General features: G+C 37.7%; 1 protein-coding gene across 1 annotated transcript; it reads left to right on the plus strand.

Moving 5' to 3' along the window:
* Positions 1-1,728: 1,728 nt before the first annotated feature.
* On the plus strand, positions 1,729-21,216 carry dek (DEK proto-oncogene). The gene is made up of 12 exons (XM_056257269.1): positions 1,729-1,836; positions 1,927-2,167; positions 2,362-2,570; positions 2,669-2,763; positions 3,233-3,353; positions 3,487-3,783; positions 3,942-4,067; positions 5,472-5,594; positions 7,334-7,445; positions 7,620-7,765; positions 20,808-20,876; positions 20,965-21,216. The coding sequence occupies exons 2-12, from the start codon at positions 1,951-1,953 to the stop codon at positions 20,974-20,976; spliced, it is 1,527 nt and encodes a 508-aa protein (XP_056113244.1). The 5' UTR covers positions 1,729-1,836; positions 1,927-1,950; the 3' UTR covers positions 20,977-21,216.
* Positions 21,217-23,152: the final 1,936 nt, after the last annotated feature.

Genomic DNA, 23,152 nt, shown 5'->3' on the forward strand with positions numbered 1-23,152 from the left:
TCAGCCCCTGGGTTTAGCAAACCTGCAATGTAAAAGCATAACATATCACAAAACTCTTCTTAAACACATCAGGTGTTGATTTTACTGGGTTTTAAACGAATATACTCTTAAAATCAAGGTTCTTTGTTGACATTGATGGTTCCATAAGAACCTTTAAACATCCATGAACCTTTTTATTGCACAAAAGGTTCTTTATTTTGGAAAAAGGCTCTTTAGATTATTAACACGTTCTTCACACACACCATTAAAAAATGGTTCTTTTAAGAACTGTTCACTGAAAGGTTATCTTAAAAGTTATTTTATGTAATCGCTGTGAAAGCACCCGAACCTTTATTTTTTTGTGTGTGTAACAACTTGAACATTGGATAAAATGTGCAATCTACTGGATTAGACAATTGCTCATTTCACTGCAGGCCTACATATTATAATTGCATAACTGACCATGTGTCAATGAATGAATAAATGAATGAATGAGTAATGAATCAGCAGGTGAGATGGATCATCAATGTGTGGTAGGAGATGGTCAGAATAGAATACTATCTAGGCTACTTAACTACTCTAACTTACTATTACTACCATTGCTGTGCGCATAGTACAGTGTTGTTAGCTATGATCTTTAACATGTTTTTCCTTGCTTCCTTATTTGATCATTCCTTAATAATGTAACATTTCTACACAAAATTTAAAATGCTAAATGACTACTTAATAAAAAAAAATACTTGCTGAATGTAACATGCAATGTGATTATTATGTGACAAATGATGCATGCACCAAATGTAGTGAATAGCCTACTGTCGAAATGCTATTTTTACTGGTTCACATTATACAATAGCTTTTACCATGTTGCCCCCTGCTGTTAGTAAAAGTATTGCTGCCACCAAATTAATCAAATGTAAAAACTAATGTAAAAATACAATTCCCTTTCTTTACAGTGAGAGAACATAATTACTTAAATATATTTTATGGAAAATAGGCTATTTAAATTCAAATTTCCAGACATTGTATCTGAACTTTTATCTGTATCTGGTCCTAAATGAAATATTCTACATTATAAAGTGGTCCCAACATTTTTTAATGCCACACACATATAATTTACTTAGCCTCATGTAACAAACATGTTAGAGAACATGTTAAACATGTTACTGTCAGGCAGCTTCAGTCACCTACACTTAGAAGTGCATATTGACTGAAGTTATCATTCCGCCTAACATACCCAAAGAAGAAATGAAGTCATACTAATTTGGAAAAACATGGTGGTGTAAAAATGTCAGAATTGTAGGCCTATTTTTGGTACAAGTCCTTTTAATATGAATTTATCCGCGTGGTCACGTGATAGCCCGCCCTTTCTTTTCAAACGCCATGTTTACTGCGCACGTACATCACCACCAATAGGCAGCAACACACAGTGAGTATATATTAAAGTATAAGCGCATGGGTTTTATAAACTGTATACTTTTCTCTAAGTTGTGTTTTTACGTACACGAAGGCAGGTCTTGTCATGATTTGTTGTTGCAAAAGGGAATATAATTGTGTTTTGGTGAGCAAGTAGGCGGGACAAATAAGCTAGTCTGTGCTATCAATCTCGCGCCGCCTAAAAGCTTTAACTTAAGTCATGTATACGGAAAAGTTTGATTTTCACTCACGTTTGCTTGTATACATCTTATATGTTCACCAGTTTACCTTGCATTTGGTCGTAATTTTATAGCTTGTTAGCATGCTAAAGGTTTGTGTCTGCTTTACAACTGGGATACAAACACGCGCCAAATTCGTTCTGCAGTAACTGTGCACTCACTGTTATTGATGTGATATGCGTCGTCGAATAGAGCTGTCGTTTGTGTATGTAAATTAACGTTATACCGGTAATACTACTACTATTGTATTCTGTTGAATTTGACGATTACAACACCGTTCTTTTATCTAATCTAGGAATCAACTGACAAAATTCCAATCATGAGTAAAGAAATCCAAGCTGTCAAGACAGAGGATCTTCCTGATCCTTTCCTGGAAGAAAACAGAATAAAAGAAGAAGAGGAGGAAAACAGCATAAAAGAAGAAGAGGAGGAGGAGAAGAAAAAGAAGAAGAAAAGGAAGAAGAGTCCATCTGATGATGCTGGGCAGGATGAAAAACCTAAACCCAAAAGCAAGTCTAAACCCAGGTTCAAATTGTGTAAGTTGAATAATACCAACAATAGATGCCAAACCTATTCTTTCAAGAAATGTTATTCATGATGTCAATTAATGTTAAGCAACATAACTTTATATTGAGCTTTTATTTAATTGTCATCAGCTCATAAATTAAATGAAGCTTAGATTGCCCACTCAAAAGTTACCATCATTGTCCTTTTGTAATTGTCTTTTCAGTCGAACCTGAAATTCTTGAAGGAAAACGGGAGAAAAAAATCATCCAGAGACTTGATTTAATGTGTAGACAGAAAGAAAAGCTGAAGATTGAGAGTACAGGAAGAGGTGACAAACTGGGAGACATTGCACGGATTAATCACTCCATCGGAAAGCTTAAAGTCCCTCTGCTCAAACCTCTGCATAACATTGTATATGATCGACCGGGAACTGTAAGGTTTAGTTTGAGAACTCGCTTTACAAACAAATTCCCAAAGAAACATGTTACAGATTGATATTAACTTAATAATGCTGATTAATATTCATACAGGCATCAGCTCTGCGGAAAAACCTTCGGCTATTTAATGGATTTCCTTTTGGGCTGGACAGTGACCTTTACAACAAAAAGGTGGAGAAAGTGAAAAAGTAAGTCTATTTAACTGCTTTGGAGCTTTATATATATATATATATATATATATATATATATTTACACATCTGTGGTAAATCAAGGCATGAAAACAGAAATTATGAAAATAATTTTTGCCATGTCCGATGTTGTCCCCACCACTTTATAAAAATAACTCTCACAGATGTAGCTGTTACAGAGGAATTTTTTTGGTTGAGATTCATTGATATTTGAATTCTGGCCAATGCTGATAATTAAATTTGGAAGCAAGTAAATATGCTATATTGGCACATACTGATAAATAAAAATACTGTATATATATATATATTTTAGGACAATAATGTTATTGCTCATATTTCAGTTTTGTGACGCCCATGTGCAAGCACATAATAAAACCATCAGTAGTTTATTCCATCTGATGTGAAGTCCAATAATTAAGTTGTGATTGGTTTAAAGTGGGCATGATAATGATTTTTGTCTTTCTGGCAGGCTTCAAAAGGGACTGCTCAAAACCATCTGTCAGACTCTTGATCTGGAGAGGACTGGAACGCAAATTGTTCTTTCTGAGAGGATCATGAGATTTCTTGTACAGCCAACCAACTCAGGAAAGGTGAGATCTTTCTCTCTGAACAATAACAATACACATTTAATGCCACTGTACAGCCAATGTACTGCTGGAAATTAAATGTCTGATGAGTTTTTCTTTTGCTATTTGCCAATGACTGTGTTTATATCCTCTGCAGCCTGTCCTTAAGAAGAAAAAGAAGACGACCAAAGATGGCAAAAGAGAAAAATCTTCATCCAAAAGTAAAAAGCCACAGAAAAAAGTGGAAAGTGGAAAGTCCAAACCCATTGTCTCTGATTCCAGCAGTGATGATGATGACGACGACGATGATGAAGAAGAAGAAGAGAGTAAAGAGAACAGTAAGGGCACTGAGAAGTCAGCCACAGCAAGTCAAAGAAATAAAGACAGTGAAGATAAATCTTCTGATAAAGTGAAAGATTTTCAAGCTCCTATAGAAGACAGCGACGAGGAAGAAGTGAGTGAAATGTTTCTTTTGCTTTTCTGGGCGTTATAGTTGACACTGTGTTGTGTGGTCAAAGATTTTAACAAATTCTCCACATTTTATTTTGTTCAGGCAATCCATAGACAATCATACTGTTTACATTTGCTTGTGTTTTGTCTGCAAATCAACAGAAATCTCCTCCTCAGAAGAAATCTTCCACTATGAATTCCACAAAGAAATCTGACCAAAAGTCAGATCAGACTACATCAGATGACAGTGACCGAGATGTTCATGAAGACAAGAAGACTGTAAAAAAGGTTGGACACAAACACTTACTACTAGTAATATTTTTTTGCATTCTGAAATATAATTTAAAATTGTTAATATAAATGCAAGCTTATTTGTAGGGATGCACTAGTCATGACTTTTCATGGCTGATTAAAATTGCCAAATTTAGTTGTGCTTATAAACACAACTTTAATAGGCATTAAATGGGGGTAAGAGGAAAAGGTTCGATGGCATTTTCTTTTCTGAAGACAGTCAGTTCCCTTCAAAGATACATTCATATAAACCCCTACCCTAAATTAAATATTTATAATTTTCTTCCAAAATTTCGAGCATTGTGAGCAGTGAGCTTGTGTTCTCTGATACAGTATTTCCTCTGCTGGCGCCTCTGTGTTTTCATCTCTTTGCTTCCATCTTTAGGATGTCCCATCTCTGGCCTGTGATAATGCCCTGTTTACAGACTTTGCAATATTTCCACACAAATTACATTTTGGATTTCAATTATTGCAGTGCAGTTTGTGTGCAAGTCCAAAAAAAGAAAAGAAAAACAGTTTCAATTTATGGGCGGTCGACTGGTGCATCTATACTTATTTGAGCTTGTAGTTTTGGTATGCTGTAAGTCAGGCATATGTCAGCAAAAATGGTGAATAACAATTAGTTCATTTGAAGCTTAATTTGAAAACAATGAAAACTGCTATATCTGTCCGAAGAGTTTTGAACCGCCTCTGAAAGAAATAGCAAAATTACATTTGACACCTTCAGAACCTTTCTGAGTTTTAGTTGACACTGGAAATCTGACACACATGACAAAGATCTTAACATAAATTCTCCACATTTATGGTTTTATTGTTCAGACCATCTATAGGCATTAGGCAGTCTTACTGTGTTTACATTTGCTTGTGTTTTGTCTGCAAATCAACAGAAATCTCCTCAGAAGAAGACATCTTCCACAAAGAAATCTGACAAAAAGTCAGATCAGACTACATCAGATGACAGTGACCGAGACGTTCATGAAGACAAGACTGTAAAAAAGGTTGGACACAAACAATTACTACTAGTAATTGCACTCTGAAATATCTTTTAAAATTGTTAGAATAAATTCAAGCTTATTTGTAAATTCAAGCTTATCAGCCAAAATAGAGGGAAAGTTGTTTTTCTAATTTATTGGCGGTCGACTGGTGCATCTCTGCTTATTTGAGCTTGTAGTTTTGGTATGCTGTAAGTCAGGCATATGTCAGCAAAAATGCTGAATAACAATTAGGTCATTTGAAGCTTAATTTGATAAAAAATCAAACTATATCTTTCCAAAGAGTTTTGAACCCCCTCTGAAAGAAATAGCAAATTTACATTTGACACTTTCAGAACATTTCGAACAGCCCATCTATAGGCAGTCTTACTGTGTTTACATTGCTTGTGTTTTGTCGACAAATCAACAGAAATCTCCCCAGAAGAAGAAATCTTCCACCATGAAGTCCACGAAGAAATCTGACCAAAAGTCAGATCAGACTTCATCAGATGACAGTGACCAAGACGTTCATGAAGACAAGACTGTAAAAAAGGTTTGGACACAAACACTTAAGGCCCGTTCACACCAAGCACGATAACTATAAAGATAACGATAAAGATAACTATATATGCGTCCACACCAACGACTGATAACTGTCTTTTTATTCTAGGCACGGGCGCGCCCGCGCTGCGGTTTCAAAGTAGACCTTTAAATTAGAATGGATTCTGATTGGCTGTCAGTGTTTTATCGTTCGACAGCTGAAAAAAATCGTTCTGAAAGTGATCCCAACGATATCGTTCCTCATATCTTTATCGTTATAGTTGTGGTGTGAACTCTGTTATTCTTTTATATGGAGAACGATTTTTAGAATTATATCTTTATCGTTATCTTTATAGTTATCGTGCTTGGTGTGAACGGGCCTTTATTGCTAATAATTTTTAATTCTGAAATTTTGTAACAATTAAAATAAATTCGAGCTCGTAGTTTTAGTATGCTGTTTAAATCAGGCCTGTTTCAGCAGAAATGCTGATTAACAGTTAGTTCATTTGAAGCTTAATTTGATGATTATGAAACCTGCTATACCTTTCTGAAGAGTTTTGAACCGCCTCTGTCAGAAATGGCAAAATTGTATTTGACACTATAACACATTTGACATATAGTACATTTGTAGCACTTTAGATTTACAGATCTGCTGATGCTCCAGAAATGTGTTAAAGTCCCTGTAAAGTCAAAAATAAGTATGTGTTTTGAGTTTGTCACACCACAGAAAAATGTGTTATTAGTCACCCAGCCAAATTTGAATGATAAAAAACGCCAGCAAGTACATAAAATAAGCTATCAAAATCTTGAAAAAATGAGCAGTATTCTCTGCTCTCAAACGCTCTCAAAATCAGTCCGCTGGCTGCGCTGAAACCACGCCCACTCACGGGAAAGCTGCCGACTCGCCACACTGAATCATAGACTGAACTCTACAGCCGGAATGGATGCTCGCACGGTGGGCACGCACTGCCGATGATGGCACCAGTTGTCGGCGCGACGGGAGGATGATGGCCGAGACGGGAGTCGGTTCGGCCCCATTCACCAGTAACAGCGGATTATCAGTGAATCCCAGTTGTCTCTGACGAAAGTTTATAAAACTATCCAGTGTAAAATGATCACTTACAGAGGCGGGTGTTGGCGGTGATCCTTCCTCAGCTCTCCATCAAGGTTGGCTCTTCACAAAATGAATCCACTTCTTGATGTAATCGTTTTTCGGAAATTTAAAAAAGGACACCGATCTGTTTTGTACGTGATCCGGTGATCGCATTCAGGTAGTACGCATTTCCGTGACGATGGCATAGCTAGCTAGCAATCTGTATGCTGTGTTACTAATAATAGTACTGACAGTAACTCGCGATTGAGCGCCAAACTGAAGTGAATGTGCTCTATATTGTTAGGGGAGCGGCCAGCCTCAGTGGCCTCAGTGCGTCATCAAGTAGGGGCGTGTCCAGGAGCTCAGGGGCTCCAGTGCGTCATCGAGCCCTGTTTTAGCCCCGCCCAGAAAATCCGGAAAATAGCAATGGTGAAAAACTGTTTAACGGTCTAACTCCACAATTCAGTAATTCACAGTTCACAGTCTTTGTAATATGTTTTAGCAATACATTTCTAACATTTATAATGTGTTTAGATTTTTTTTTTGAAATTGCCTTTACAGGGACTTTAAGTTATTCCAACTGATTTTCTTTCTTGCAGTTATATACCTATTTGATAATTGCATTAAAACTGACATCATAATTGACAACTTTTTTCTAGACAATCAAGAAGCCTGCGGCAAAGAGAAAAGCTCCAGCAAAGCCTGTCCCTAAAACCAAGAAAGCTGACAGCAGCAGCAACCGAAGAAAAAAGATGGCAAGCAAGATCAAGGGTAATAATGCAGCAAATTCTTCCAGATGCAATACCAAAAGTTTAAATCTATTTTTTTTTTCTTTTTGTCTAGAATTAAAATGACATGCAATCCTTTAGCATCATATCAAAACTGCAACTAGACACGTTGGTTTTGCAAAGTGCTGAGTTTGACCTGCTGTATTTTTCCTTCCAGATGAAAGTGAAAGCTCTGATGATGATGTGCCATTGATCAAGATGCTTAAAAAACCACCAACTGATGACCAGTTGAAGGAGGCGATCCAGGATCTCCTGAAAGATGCAAACTTGGAGGAAGTTACAATGAAGCAGATTACCCGACAAGTATGTTATTTCACAGCATTTGTCGGGGACAAAATGGCTTATTTTGAGACCTGGAAAAGTCATGGAATTTTAAAATAACAATTTCCAGGCCTGTAAAAGATTTGGAAAAATAAATAAACCCAGAATGTTTTGGAAACGTCATGGGAATTTGTTTTACAAATATAGAATATTGATTACAAATATCAACAGTGTTCAACAATGGCTACGTTTACATGCAACCACATAATCCGTTAGTAATCGGATTGATGACTCAATCGGACTGAAAAGCCTTCACCCTTCAAGCCTTCGATCCGAATGAAATTTGGATCAGATTGAAAGGGGTGGTTTATTCCTTTTCTAATCCGATCGAGAGGGCATGTAAACACTTGATCAGATTGATGTTTCAGATTGCAACCAATTTTTACAAGAGCGCTCGTGCTCTTGCGCGTGCTCGAACACAATAGCGAGCACTCGGTACACGGCCACACTGAGACTTTCAACACACCGGAGAAAGCATCACACAACATGCTGGAAACTCATGTAAACTCCCACTGCAACGTTACAATAATAGGCTACTTTTATCAGCTTGACGTTGAACTAATGCTCCATGCTCGTACCATGATAACGTTACATTTGTGGTGTTATCTAGTATAAGGCATTTCACTAACTATTCGTGTATCTTTCACAATCAGGCAGCAATGTCAACATAGATGAATGTATAATATGATAACGAAAACGGTTAGTGAACTAGACTGAACAATTTCAGTGTAACCGTAAGATCGTAGGAAGTAACATTACTGTACTGAACGTGTCTGGAAATGTGTATTATAAACAATATGATAGTAGTGGGATGAGTGACGTTAGACAGTAGATCTAGTACATAAAAATAAAAGTTACATCCTAAAGCACATACTTTTTGTTATCCTGGAACAGTCTTTTGTGTTCATTTCATGTCTCATATATAGGGATGTAACGATTCACTCGCAACCGGTTGAAAATCGATAAAAATGTGTGACGATTCAAGTCGGTTGAAATGTTAAACGAATCGCGATACACGTTTACTGTATAGCCTACTGTGAAGTTGTGAACCTCGCTTTACAGGCACAATAGCAGCGAGCACACACTGGCGTGAAGCTAGTGAGTGTTTTCACTTCATTCATGGAACTTGATTGTGTGAGCCAAGCTCAACTTCCATAGGAATGAAGTGAAAACGCTCGGTTTGCTCCGCTCGCGCCGCACCAGTGTGTGCACGCGCCGTCAAACAGTAGACATGGTGACGGCAAGCGTAGATGTTGACGTTGACTCATTCAAATCGGAGGTGTGGCGCCATTTTGACTTTCCGTAGACTAATAATAATCACCACCGTGAGAAACAACAGTCACCTCCGTTTTCATGTAAAAGTCATTAATACGACAATTGCGAGAGAGCCACGGAGATCACAAGGTGCATCAGTGTTTCCGTGGCAACCAGGTGTTGTATTTATTTTACTATCTCTTTCTCTAAATGAGTTTTTTTTTAACTCTTACAGTGTAATGATACAAATTATAACAAAATTAGAATCTTGCCTTTGTTACAATGTAAAACCCCGGTCAATCTGGTACTAATTTTACACAGTCTTTTACATAGTGTGCGAAGGTACCAGTGTCCAGCCTCTTGACCAAACAGACAGAAAGACTGAGTTGAAACAACCTTGAAGGGAATTTTTTTAATGTAGTTTCATTATTTGACAAATATATTTTAAATTAAAAAGAAATGTGCAGCATTTTGTCTGAGAAATAATAAAAGGGACACTTTTGTCTTAAATCTCATTTGTTAAAAAAATCGTGAGAAAATCGTATCGTGAATCCAGTATCGTGAATCATATCGCATCGTGAGATGAGTGAATCGTTACATCCCTACTCATATATGTTGTAGTTTACCTTGCTATTTCATTAGTTTACCATTATTTCAGCATATCTGAAAACTTGTAATTTATCACAATAAAAATAGCGGAGGTCTCTCCATAATTCAAACGCTCTGCCGATGTTGGTCCGTGTTTTCGTCCTAAGTCGATCCGATTCACGTTTGGCCTGACGAGCTTCAGCAGATACATTTTTGTTTTGTTTTTTATATTTCTGTGGAGTTTGTATTGGAGTCTGTGTTGTGCTGGAAGCAGGTCGTTTTTGGGTGTTATCAGTAGGACTGGACCCGAATATTCGTTCGGTGGGTTGGTATTCGATTTGAAAATGTGACAGTCGAATTTTTTTTTTTTTTTTTTTTTTTTTTTTTTCACACCTGCCATCCCCCTCCAAACGGCTCTCATTCGCGCTTGAATATGTTTTACACTATAAAATCTGGTGAAATATAATACTTAACATATAACTTCGTTATATCTACTTAATAAATATATTTGCTTCTTCTTGGACTACTAAAAGTGTTACTGCAACGGGGAGTGTTCTTTGGCTAGAGCGCAGAACAGCGGAGTTTGTATGGACAGAAGTGCATGCTGAGCTTGTATTTTGGGTTAAGCTGCGTTGCTTTGACATTGTGGAAAATAGAATAATAGAAACAAAATATATTATCCTTTTTATCCGTTATTATCAATCTAAATTAATCTGTGAAATATAGGAGACTTTGAGATTTTACTGGGTCGTCACGTCACGTGCCCCAGTTAAACCGCCCATGAGTTGAACGTCATGACCGTGAGTTGAGCGAAAAGACAACAATGCCGAGGACTTCATCTGTGTGGGAGAACTTTAAATTAAGTGAGGAAGACAAGACAAAGGCAGTGTGTCAAATATGCGATTTGAAACTGGCCTACCACAACAGCACATCAAGCTTGAGAAATCACCTGAGTTCTGTAAGTACCGAGCGCCATCAGTAATTTTACACGTGGTAAAGACGTGCACTTAATTTTCTTGGAAAATAACGTTACTTGCGAATAGCCCAGCCTAATAATAGCCTACTTTGTCTATAGGTACATCCCCAGGTATGGCGTTCGCAGCCATCAACATCCTCAACCACACCAAAAACTTCACAGCAGCTCCTACAATTCCGAAAACCAATAACGGAGAAAAGAAAGAGAGAAATAACAGATGCCATAGTTGAGTTCATCGCTATGGATATGAGACCCATTAATGTAGTTGAAGGCGAAGGCTTCAGAAAATTAATTAAGAAGATGGAGCCCGACTACACTGTCCCAAACCGCTCCAGTATTTCAAACGCCCTGTCTCTAAAGTACAGCGATCTGCGAGGCCAAATTTCTGCTATCGTTGCAAACTCAACAGCCTTGAGTTTCACAACGGACATTTGGACCTCGGTGAGTATGGAGGCGTACATGGCTGTCACCTGTCATTTTATTACTCAGGAGTGGGAACTCTCTGACTTCGTTTTGGAAACCAAAGCATTTCAGCTGAGCCATACGGGAATCAACATTGCGCAACAGCTTGGAGACGCGGCGGACGCCTTCGCCATTCCAAATTATAAGCGAGTAGCCGTTGTTCACGACAATGCCAGCAATATGAAGCTGTGCACCGAGATGCTGAAGAAACAACCGGAGAAATGGGGCAACGTTCAAGGGGTGTGCTGCTCAGGACACACGCTACAGCTGTGCATAAATACAGCTCTAAAACAGGACCGAATACGTCGCACAGTTGCGGCTGCCAGGAATCTCGTGGGACACTTCAAAAAAAGTGCAAAGGCTACAGCTGCTTTGAAAGAGAAACAAACGCAGCAGAACGTTGTAGATCACAAACTAATTCAAGATGTCGCTACTCGTTGGAACTCTACGTGTGAAATGCTTAACCGACTGGTGGAGCAACGATGGCCAGTGACAGCTGTTTTGTCAGATCCCAGCATCACAAAGAAAGGAGATCGCACCCTTGACTTGACAGCAGACCAGTGGAAACTGGCACAGGAGACAGCAGAAGTACTGGGGCCCCTAATCACACTCACAGAACTACTTTCACAGGAGGCAAACTTATCGTTGTCTGCAACAGTGCCTATGCTCTTCAACCTGAAGAAACGCCACCTGTCACCGGAGGGGGATGACAGCCCTGCCATCAGAGAAATGAAGAAGACCCTCGTCACGGAGATCGACAGCAGATGGCAACTGTTAAGTTTGGAACCCGGCAGCATCTACCTCCTTTCTTCAGCACTAGACCAGCGATTTAAGCACCTCAAATTTCTTGAGAACGAGAAGAAGGACCTGGTCTACATTGAGGTTAGACTGATATTAATATTTTATATTTATATATTGTAATTTAATATGATTATTATGCCACACTAGGCTACTTTATCTTGTGCACAACAACGAACGAATAGATCTGACTAAGAAAATGCTATTGGATTTTAAGGTTGTCCGCCTGGCTGAACATCTGCACCAGCAACAGACCGTTCCGGAGATGGAAGAGCTGTCAGGAAGCCATGGAGAAGAGGAGACTGCCGCCGCCGTGCCACCAACAAAAAAAAAAAGATTGGAGATTTCAATGCTGATGCAGTCCGATGATGACGAAGAGGAAGAAGAACACGGAGACAGCGCAAAGAAAGAGATGGAGCAATATTTGAAAGACACCACTAAAGTACAGTCGGGCCCACTTGCATGGTGGAAACAAAACAGTGACCGCTACCCTAAACTGGCATTTGCAGCCAAACACCTCCTTTGCGTTCCGGCCACTTCAACTCCATCAGAGCGGATTTTCTCAAAAGCTGGCTACGTCGTTAATAAGACTCGAAGTTCCCTTTTACCTGAAAATGTCGACAAACTCATCTTCCTCGCACACAACATGAAGAGAGTGTAGGTAGACTGCAACAACCTGTCCTGATAGACCTGATTGTGATTTATTTGAAAGTTCGACTTTTTCTGTTTATTGAAATGTGAGCTGCGCTAATTACGCTAGCCAGCCTAAAATTTGTTTTCGCATTAATAATTTTAAGTTACCTTGTTCTGTTTACAGTTTGTTTAATTCTATAAGGGAATTTGTTTTATTTTATTTAAACTGTTCGTTGATTGAAATGTGTGATGTTGTTATTGAAATTGTTATTAGGGCCCAAGCCCAAAGGGCGAAGGCCCTATTGTTTTCCTTAGGATTATTTATTATTATTATTATTATTATTATTCTTATTATTTTTCTGCTACCTTTTGGACACTTTTGGAGGCCTTAACATGCTCAAAAACTCCTGAAACTTTGCACACATGTCAGAACCCGCGGCCATCAGGGCCGGGCTGAAGATGGTACCCGGGCGTGGCAGGGGGGCTCGACAGCGCCCCCTGGAACGGGGTCCGAAAACATGGTCCATAAATCAAACACGCTTGCATGTAATAATATGAAACTCGGTACACATGTAGATCTCCTCGTTTCATATATACTTCACACTCTTACTTTTTACCCCAGCCCAACAGGAAGTCGGCTATTTAGGGTTGTTGGTAAAACACACGCAATGGAATGTGAAATACTCCTCCTAGAGAATTCAAACAAACGGCACGAAACTCGGTCAGCATGAAGTCAAGACATTGAGGATGAAAGTTTGCGAGGGGATTTTTGATATCTCGAACGGTTTGGCCGTGGCGAGGAAACAAAATTATGGCGAGAAACGTGAAACAGGAAGTGTGTCATAACTACTGCATACATTAACTGATCTTGATGAAACTTCAACAGTGTGTTCGTTGTAAGAGCCCGATCACATGGATGTGACTATTGTGAGTCAAAGTTATAGCGCCACCAACTGGCAGCAGGAAGTGTGTCACTTCCTAAATGCTTTTGACAAAAGGGGGGGGGTTAGTTTTATCTACAGTAATAAAACTCGATATGTATATTGTACTCTTCGAGCCGGACAACTTTCTAATTTACCGTAATTAGCTCGGATCAACAGAAAGTCAGATATTTTTGTCTGAATGTGGATTTTTGGCTAAAAAAGCCTCTGATTTTTTACCCACTCCTCTTAAGTGGTTTATTCAATTCCCACCAAACTTTTTCAACATGATGAAAATACATTAAAGAAGCTAAATTGTGAATGGCTATTGAATATCTCAAATTGTTTTGCTATGGCGAGGGATTAAAGTCATGTCAAAAAAGTAAACACTAAAAGCCTCATATCTTCTAAAAAATTAATTATACACCATTTATTTCTAGATAAAATTACACAAATATCAGAACTAACCCCATTTTATTCTTGTTTTCAATTTAAGAATAATGTACAAGTTTAAAAACAGCCAGAATGTGCTATTCAGTTAAAAAATAAATACATCAAGTAATACAAAGGGCTATACTGCCCTCTTGTGTCCAAAATGATATCAACTCAGTACATAAAACTTTTTTTATCAGGTATGGCTATTGTAATTAAATATAAATATATTAGGTATGTGGCTGTGAGGATCTTTTCCCACCGGTTAATCGACGTTAGACACCAGCGAGGCCTTTTAAATCGCTAATATAAAAGTGAAAGTAAAGTAAGGACGTCCGCACGGACATAGTGGTGGCGCTCGCAGTGCGCTCGAATGAATTTCTATGGAAGTGGAAATGAAAAAACGTTCGCTCTGTTCTGCTTGCTCGTCGCCATGGACGCGCACCGTTATGAATGCCAGTGCAGCCGCATACTTTTTAGTGTCACTTTAAAATTAGCACCATATCGGGGGCCGATTGTTTCCGGTTTTCAGGTAATACACAACAACAAATGAGTAAATGACAGATTCGCTTAAATAGGCGCTTTTACACAAAATATTCCATCATCATTTTTTTCAGTCAGCTCTTCACTCTCGTGATTAATGAATTTTGACTCCTGTTGCTGATCTTTGCTGCAACTTTCGTTCAGCTCACAATTTAGTAAGCAAACACGCTTCAAATGTGTTTTTATTTTATTTTTGTGTATACATATGTGTGTATATATATATATATATATATATATATATATATATATATATATATATATATAGCTTATGTTTAACAATCGTTGGAAAGAATGATACTTTTAAACATATCACTAAACCGTCATTAGGTGTCGCCAGGCGACCGTCTTAATGAGCGAGTCATTGATTCATTCGTTCAAACGATTCGTTCGAACGGCTGAGTCATTCATGAATGAGACAGATTATGGATTGGTCGTTGAATCTTTGAGTCAACCGATTCGTTCAAAATGCTGAATCATTCAGTAATGAGAACGCGTTGCTGTGAGATCCTCGATGGTTCTGCTGTGATCTTTGTTTAACTATTTTCGCTGCTGAAACAGAAAAAAAGTCAATATTGCATCTAAAATGTAAGTGATTTGACGTGTGTGTGTGTGTGTGTGTGTGTGTGTGTGTGTGTGTGTGTGTGATTGTGTCTGTTACAGTGATTGTTTAACCCTTGTTAAAGTTTAGGCCTTGTCTTTTTGGATATATATCTTTTTATATATAAAAAAATAGCATACAACCCTGAGAATTTTCTCTCCCTCTCTCTTCGTCTCTGTGTGTGAGGGATTTGTCTATTGCTTTTAATGGAGTTCAAGGTTTCAGGGGCTTTTGGGGCTCTTAACGTGCTCAAAAACTATTGAAACTTTGCACACAGGTCAGAGCCCACAGCCATCAGGGCCGGGCTGAAGCTGGTACCCGGGCGTGGCAGGGGGGCTCAACAGCGCCCCCTTGAACGGGGTCCAACAATTTGGTCCATATATCCAACACACTTGCATGAATTAATATGAAACTTAGTACACATATAGATCTCATCGGGCCGAACATCTTTCCCCTGGTCAAGTTTTACGCCAGCCCAACAGGAAATCGGCTATTATGGGTTGTTTGGAAAACGCTTGCTGTGGAATTTGAAGTACTACTCCTAGGCAATTCATTCAATCATTGCCAAACTCGGTGTGCATGAAGTCAAGACATTAAGGATGCTAAATTGTGGACAGATTTTTGATATCTCGAACGGTTTGGCCACGGAGAGGAAATTAATTTTCATGACTAAAAAAGGACATATAAAGTGTGTTATGACTTAGTTAGTTTTACCTACAGTTACAAAACTCAGCGTGTATATTCTTCTCCTCAAGCCGAACAACTTTCTAATTTAAAGTAATTAGCTCCGACCCTCAGAAAGTCAGATATTGTGGTTTGAATATGGTCATTTTCTCTCTCTCTCTGAGCCAATATGGCAAGCCGCTTTAACATTTAATCATTTTAACCTACTAGTCTCTATTTTCATGCTACTAGTACTTATTTTTTAGATACTAGTATCTATTCCATTAAGTACTAGTACTTATTCATTTGGGACTAGTGCTTATTCTTTAGTACTAGTGCCTATTCTTTAGATACTAGTGCTTATTCTTTAGATATTCTTTTGAATACGTATTAGTAGCTAATGAATAAGTACTGGTATCTATTTAATATGTACTAGTATCTAATGACTTAGTACTAGTATTTATTGAATAAATACTAGTATCTATTAATAGGTACTAGTATCTAAAAGGTCATTTTCTCTCTCTCTCTCTCTCTCTCTCTCTCTCTCTCTCTCTCTGAGCCAATATGGCAAGCCGTTTTAACATTTAATCATTTTAACCTACTAGTCTCTATTTTCATGCTACTAGTACTTATTTTTTAGATACTAGTATCTATTCCATTAAGTACTAGTACTTATTCATTAGCGACTAGTGCTTATTCTGTTTAGAATATTCAAAGTGCTTATTCAATTTTTATGCTTATTTATATTTTCAGAGCAGAAAATCCGATTTTTCTGCTTATTCAATATTGCATCTAAAATGTAAGTGACTTGACGTGTGTGTGTGTGTGTGTGTGTGTGTGTGTGTGTGTGTGTGTGTGTGAGAGAGAGAGAGAGAGAGAGAGAGAGAGAGAGAGAGAGAGAGAGAGAGAGAGAGAGAGAGAGAGAGAGATTGCGTCTGTTACAGTGACAAGAGTTTAACCCTTTAAGGCCTTGTCTTTTTGGATATATATCTTTTTTTTATATAAAAAAAAGTGCATACAACCCATATATTTTAAATGTATTGTTTGCTTTAAATTAAATTAAGATTGTATGTTTGGTAATTGAACCTAAATACATTTAAAATTAATGTGCTATATTTCAGATCAATATATTTGTTTTCCTTCATTTTAATCAACACTAACTTTATTCTCATCTGAATTATAAATAACTTATTTCTGTATAAAATAAAAAATCCCGAATAATCCAGACCAACCAGAGCGCACTATTTCTACAACATCATCAGTGCTGAAGCGGAACTACCAGAGCCGTTCGGCAGATAGCGAGCAGATATTTTGTGTCACGTCGTGCACAATAACCCTAAAGGCACCAGGGTGGCGGTGCCACCGGCTTTTTATATATATATATATATATATATATATATATATATATATATATATATATATAAATATAGCTGCGAGCAGCGATGAAGGGCCAAAGCCGGCGGCACCGCCACCCCGGTGCCTTTAGGTAACTAAAGGCACCGGGGTTGCGGTGCCACCGGCTTGGGCCCGTAATCGCTGCTCGCAGCTATATTTGTTATTGCTACCGTGTTCTTTATTTAGGCTATTACAGTTCGTTCATTTATTTTTCGTTTTTCTTTATTTAAATTTCCTTTTTCCTTTATTTAAATTTCGTTTTTCTATATTTAAATTTCGTTTTTATTTATTTCAATTTCGTTTTTATTTATTATTTATTTCAATTTCGTTTTTACTTTATTTTGATTTCAATTTCGTTTTTATTTTATTTTTATTTCAATTTCGTTTTTATTTTATTTTTATTTCAATTTAGTTTTTATTTATTTCAATTTCGTTTTTATTTATTTAAATCTACCCTACTTTGTCAGTGAGAAAATTATTATAAGACTATACCTTATTAAAAATATTGCTTAAAGCTGCAGTCCGTAGCTTTTTCTCTTTGTCGCCATCTCTCTGTTCGAAATCTGTAACTGCAGTGATTCGCGGAATTATCATCTTTACGTGGGTTGTAAATCGGCATTAAACAGCGCGGATGAACACAGTGCTTTGAGGCGAGTGGTGCTGTCAGTCACTGTCATACAGAATCACAGATTCACTTTTTGAAAGTTTGACCAACATAAGAATTTTCATAAGAAAATGTCTTCTGAACAAGTAAGTAAAATCCATTTTTGTTCTGACCAACTAGGGGAAAAAGCATTCGACATGATAAGCTTCGTTAGATTTAATCAACGCGATTTACAGCAACCGTGCAAATTATAGCCTACTTTGTTCTCAAATTGTTCATGTTAACAACATCACATCAGCATTGCGTGACTAATGTTAAATTTAATGTGTTTTATGGTTACCTGTGTAGTTCAGAATTCATATTCTCAATAATAGCAAAACGAGAAAGGCACAACAAAGGAAACTCCATAACTGTGTGAATTAAGAAAACGTACTGTTACACGATTGAACTATTGAAATGTCTTAACTTACTTGTTCAGCAGAAAAAAGCCGTCTCTTCTTCCGTTTTGAACCCCTTCAAAACACGGAGTTCACGCACTTTTCAAAAGCCCCGCCGATGTTTAAATCCTTGTGTTCGCATGAGACGGTTTCTTTCTCTTTCTCTAGCCACCTTAAATCCGAAGTACGAAGTCTTTTGGGTTTTATAACTGCTGAATCTCCAGTTGACACTGATGATTGTTGTTTGGATCTTTCTGGATGCCATAAGTTTAATCATGTAAAGTGCTGCGAGAAAAGCCTATACATCTAAACATCTCGTCACGCGCAGTATAGCCGGCTAGCCGAAACTCCTTCTTTATGTGTACGGGTGTGACGTAATGACTCAAAGACATGCTCGAATTTCCCGCGGAAACCCACCAGTACCACTGGAATTAAAATCATTATTACAAGCTAAGCGTTTTGAATCTAGCTATGGCAAGCAGATAGTTTTGACCACTGGCAGAATAAGTTTTTTTTATATAATTATTTTGGATTATTTTTAACTTAAAAAAGCTACGGACTGCAGCTTTAAGTTAAAAGACCTGTGTGTGTGTTTGTTTTATATCATTAGTGCAGTGTCCGTTCTCGGAGCATAAGCTCTGCTCGCGTGAGGCGCGCCGCTTGCGCTGTTCTGTAGTTTATTAAAAGTTTATTCATTCTGAACGTGTCGCGTGACGTGTCTCACCTGTTTATCTATATTGCACCAAATACGACACTGCGCTCCCTTTTGAAGTCGTTTGGATGAACGGTTCTCGAAATAATCAAAATGCAAACGGACAGACAGACATATAGAGATTCCGAAGCTTCGAATATTCGAAGTTCATTACTACCGAAGCTTCGAAGCTCAAAAAATGGTATTCGGACCAGCCCTAGTTATCAGACTCCATGTCGTTCGCTGCAGTGCCGTCGCATAGACTGTATATAAAAAAGGAGAGAGGCTCGGGAGCGCGCATGCACGTCACATCCGATGGATTTCGCATAAAATCCGACCCGGAGACTTCACATAGAAATAGGAATACTGGCCTTCAGAGGATCATTGTAATGTGTGTTTACAACCCCTTCACACACAGGTAGAGCTGGGTTTCGATTCAAATTTCAAGAATCGATTCGATTCCGATTCTCAAGATCTTGAATCGATTATCATTATTCAATCCGATCTAATACGATTTTCGAGATTTAGATATGAGTTTTTTTGTTTTTTCCAGCTGTTACCTGAATTACAGGACTGTAGTTATGCAACATATTGATACTATTAGGCTATTATAGACATTTAACTGCTTGTTTTGAACTTCATGCATGTGTATTGAATGTTAAACAAGTTAATAATGATAACAAACAAGAATGTTTATCGTGGTGATGTGTAGCCTACAGAGGCTTCGCACAGACAGTGAATGAGAGAGATCGGCAGAGCGCGTGCGGATTACCTGCGGCTGTCTTTGAAGTCATATGTATTCGTGAAAAAGGTTGCCGTGTCAAAGGAAAGCGAAATATTTGTCATATCATCCTTTTAACGTTCACGTCACGGGTATTTACCATAAATGCGCGTCAGGAGCAGCGCTGGTCAGCATTCCACAGCGCGAGGAAGCCGTGGGGAAATAAAATCAGCGAGTCACGCATTGAATCAATGCCATATTGGTCTCTAATAAGTGAAGCATCAGCTTCAGCGTTACCCATGCGACGCATTGCTGCTCAGCTGAGCCTTGAAAAGTGGAACTCAAAGTTAAAAATAATTAACACCTTGTTTCATTACATCTCTTTTAATGAATCAGCTTTTTTGAACGTGTTCGTTGAATGAACGAATGACTCACTCAAAGCCCGTTGTTGTAACAGTGTGCGCGCTGAGTGAAAGCCTTTCAATGCGCATACAGGGATCTCCCAGTCGCGGCAAGTTAAAGTTCCTATTATTAAATCGATCCTCTGAGTTACGGATCGATCTTTAGAAATTAATATGAAAATCGATTCAAAATTGGTGAATCGATTTTTTCAACACAGCCCTACACACAGGCAATAAAAAAAGGATTCATTTTAGAAGAAAAGTTACATATAGCACCTTTAATTATGTTATACTTATAATATTATGTTGTTAAATGTTTAATATGTGTATTTGCCATGTAATAGCCGGTGATCCTGATATGGCAATAAACTCAAATACTACAACTACTATTGATTCTCATCCACAGACGACTTTTGGGCGCAGGGAGGGACATTTTTACAGCGGTATGAATAAGCAGCACGGCACAAAGGTTCATATGCTCATGGTCTCCAAGTTATGACCAGAAATGGATAAGTATTAAGTCTGCTGTTAAAACAAGTAAAGATCCAATGTAGGAGAATGGTTATTATGCGCAAACAGCAGGAAACTCTGTATATTCGTGCAGTGTGCGCATGTCAAAAAATTCCGATTTGAAGCTTGTGACATATAAACACGCACATCAACCCGATCACGTTTAGCGTTCATGTAAACACTACGTTCGGATTCATCAATCGGAATGAATTCAGTCCGATTGAAGCAAAAGTTGTGCATGTAAACATAGCCAGTGATTCTCAGAAATCGCTTCCTGCACCTTAAAGTTCATGCAGGTGTAGTTCACCACAATAGATATGAACATGTTCCACTAAAGTTTGACAACCTGAAAAGTTTCCAAATAATTGTATAATTTATGAACTTCCTCTTTGTTGTAGGTTTATGACAAGTATCCAGACTTTGATCTGACCAGCAGAAAGGAATTTATCCGGGTTACAGTTAAAAGTGTAAGTACCTCCAAAGTGATAATGCAGTATTTTATAATCAATTGGTCAATAAGAAGCTGTTATAATGGGTACATTTCTTGTTTTTCAGTTGATATCATGAAGTGAAGAGAAGAAAATGCCTTATTTAAAAGGACAGCAAGGGTGAAGATCGTATACAAGACTTGATTTTCATTACACTGTTCACAGTTGTGTAGTTTTTATTTTTATTTTATACAAGGTTTCTCAACTTTCCAGCAAATTCTGCTTTTTCAAATTTTAAAAAGTCTTTTCTAAAGTTCACATTTGACAGAGACTGATGTAGATTGTTTTGTTTGTTGAAATATACCACATTTTTAAAAAGTTTTTTTCCCCACTTTTTTAATGGCTCATAGTCATAGCATAGTCACTAAATTGCATTTTGACGGTCTTAGAAAAGACTGGCTGTGGCCTGCAAATACATTACAGTTGATGTTGCCAAGATATCGTACGCAATATTTAAAAAAGTATTTGGTACCTGTTATTAGCGCTGGGTTTCATTTTTGAGATCCTGAATGCTGATTTGCAAAAATGAAACTTATTTAGAAATTAATGTTTTGGTCTATTTTTTTTTTCCAGCATGCAATTTGACAGTGTCATCTTCCATTTCAGTGTTGTGCTTAGAATAATTTGGGGTTTTAATACTAATTTGTAAAGATTTTTTTAAATCTTTGTTTCAGTTTTTTGTTTGTAAATATGCTTTGCATGTTCAGTTTTCTTTCCTATATTTTTAATACTAGTCATAAGGATCAAACATAACTTAAATCCGTATCTTAAATGTAACTCATACCTGCAGGTCCGTGTTGTAGATTAGGTTCTCTGATAGAACAAGAGTTAAGTTTGATCTGGTGTATACAGTGACCTCAGTAACAGTTTTATCAGTTATCATCCATCATATTACTCTGTGGTAATGCATCACAAAACAGAAACGAAGATGTTTATTTTGTAATAAATTGATTTTTCATAGGATATAACCTGTCTGTTTCTTAAGACTGAGGTTCAGTTGCCACTTTTTGATGGTGTTTCTACATTTTTATGTCAGTTAAAATTGTTTTAATGTGTCACTCAAACTTTTGGACTGGTCATCCACTTTCCAACACAATTCGGCTATAATTATGACAAAGAGGTCTCTCCATAATTCAAACGCTCTGCCGATGTTGGTCCGTGTTTTCGTCCTAAGTCGATCCGATTCACGTTTGGCCTGATGAGCTTCAGCAAATACATTTTTGTTTTGTTTTTTATATTTCTGTGGAGTTTGTATTGGAGTCTGTGTTGTGCTGGAAGCAGGTCGTTTTTGGGTGTTATCAGACTCCATGTCGTTCGCTGCAGTGCCGTCGCATAGACTGTATATAAAAAGGAGAGAGGCTCGGGAGCGCGCATGCACGTCACATCCGATGGATTTCGCATAAAATCCGACCCGGAGACTTCACATAGAAATAGGAATACTGGCCTATTTGAATACTGGTCATCCACTTTCCAACACAATTCGGCTATAATTATGACAAAGATGCTCGTTTTTAATTATTCTGTGTGTTTTGATTTCCAAGGTTTATTGACGTTGTATAAACAAATACCTCAAGTTCAAGTTTAGTTTATTGTCATATGCATATTAGTACAGAGTACCACAGCAATGAAATACAAAGTGCCTTAGCACTCTCTCAACACCAGTCAATAAATAATTAAAATTTAGATTAAAATTTAAACATCTGCTCAAACCTCAACCCTCTTTCCTCTTGTACTATCGTTCAGTAGCCTTACAACCTGTGGGTAAAAACTGTCCCTAAAACGTGATGTGCGCGTTGGGATGCTCTGCAAACGTCTCCCTGATGGAAGTTGGGAGAAGAGATTATGTGCCGGATGACTAACATCCTGTATAATACCTAGTGCCTTCTTTGTGCTGCGTTTCCAATAAATGTTTTGGAGCGATTCTAATGGAACCCCAATAATTTTGGATGCAGTTTTAACCACCCTAGTCAGTAGATTCAATTCACGTGAAGTAGCCCTGCCAAACCACACTGTAATATTACCTGTCAAAATACTCTCAATTGTACAGCGGTAAAAATTTTGTAAAATGTTGAGTGACATACCATATTTCTTGAGACACCTCAAGAAATAAAGCCTCTGATGTGCCTTCTTAATGGTACAAGTGATATGAAAAGACCATCGAAGGGAGTCTGAAATATGGATGCCTAAAAATTTAAAAGTATTAACAATTTCGACTGCAGAGTTATTAATGTAGACAGCTGCATGTGTGGGTTTAT

Source organism: Rhinichthys klamathensis, unplaced genomic scaffold (assembly GCF_029890125.1).
Source record: "Rhinichthys klamathensis goyatoka isolate OS25496 unplaced genomic scaffold, OSU_Roscu_1.1 h1tg000006l_1, whole genome shotgun sequence".
Classification (NCBI taxonomy): Eukaryota; Metazoa; Chordata; class Actinopteri; order Cypriniformes; family Leuciscidae; genus Rhinichthys; species Rhinichthys klamathensis.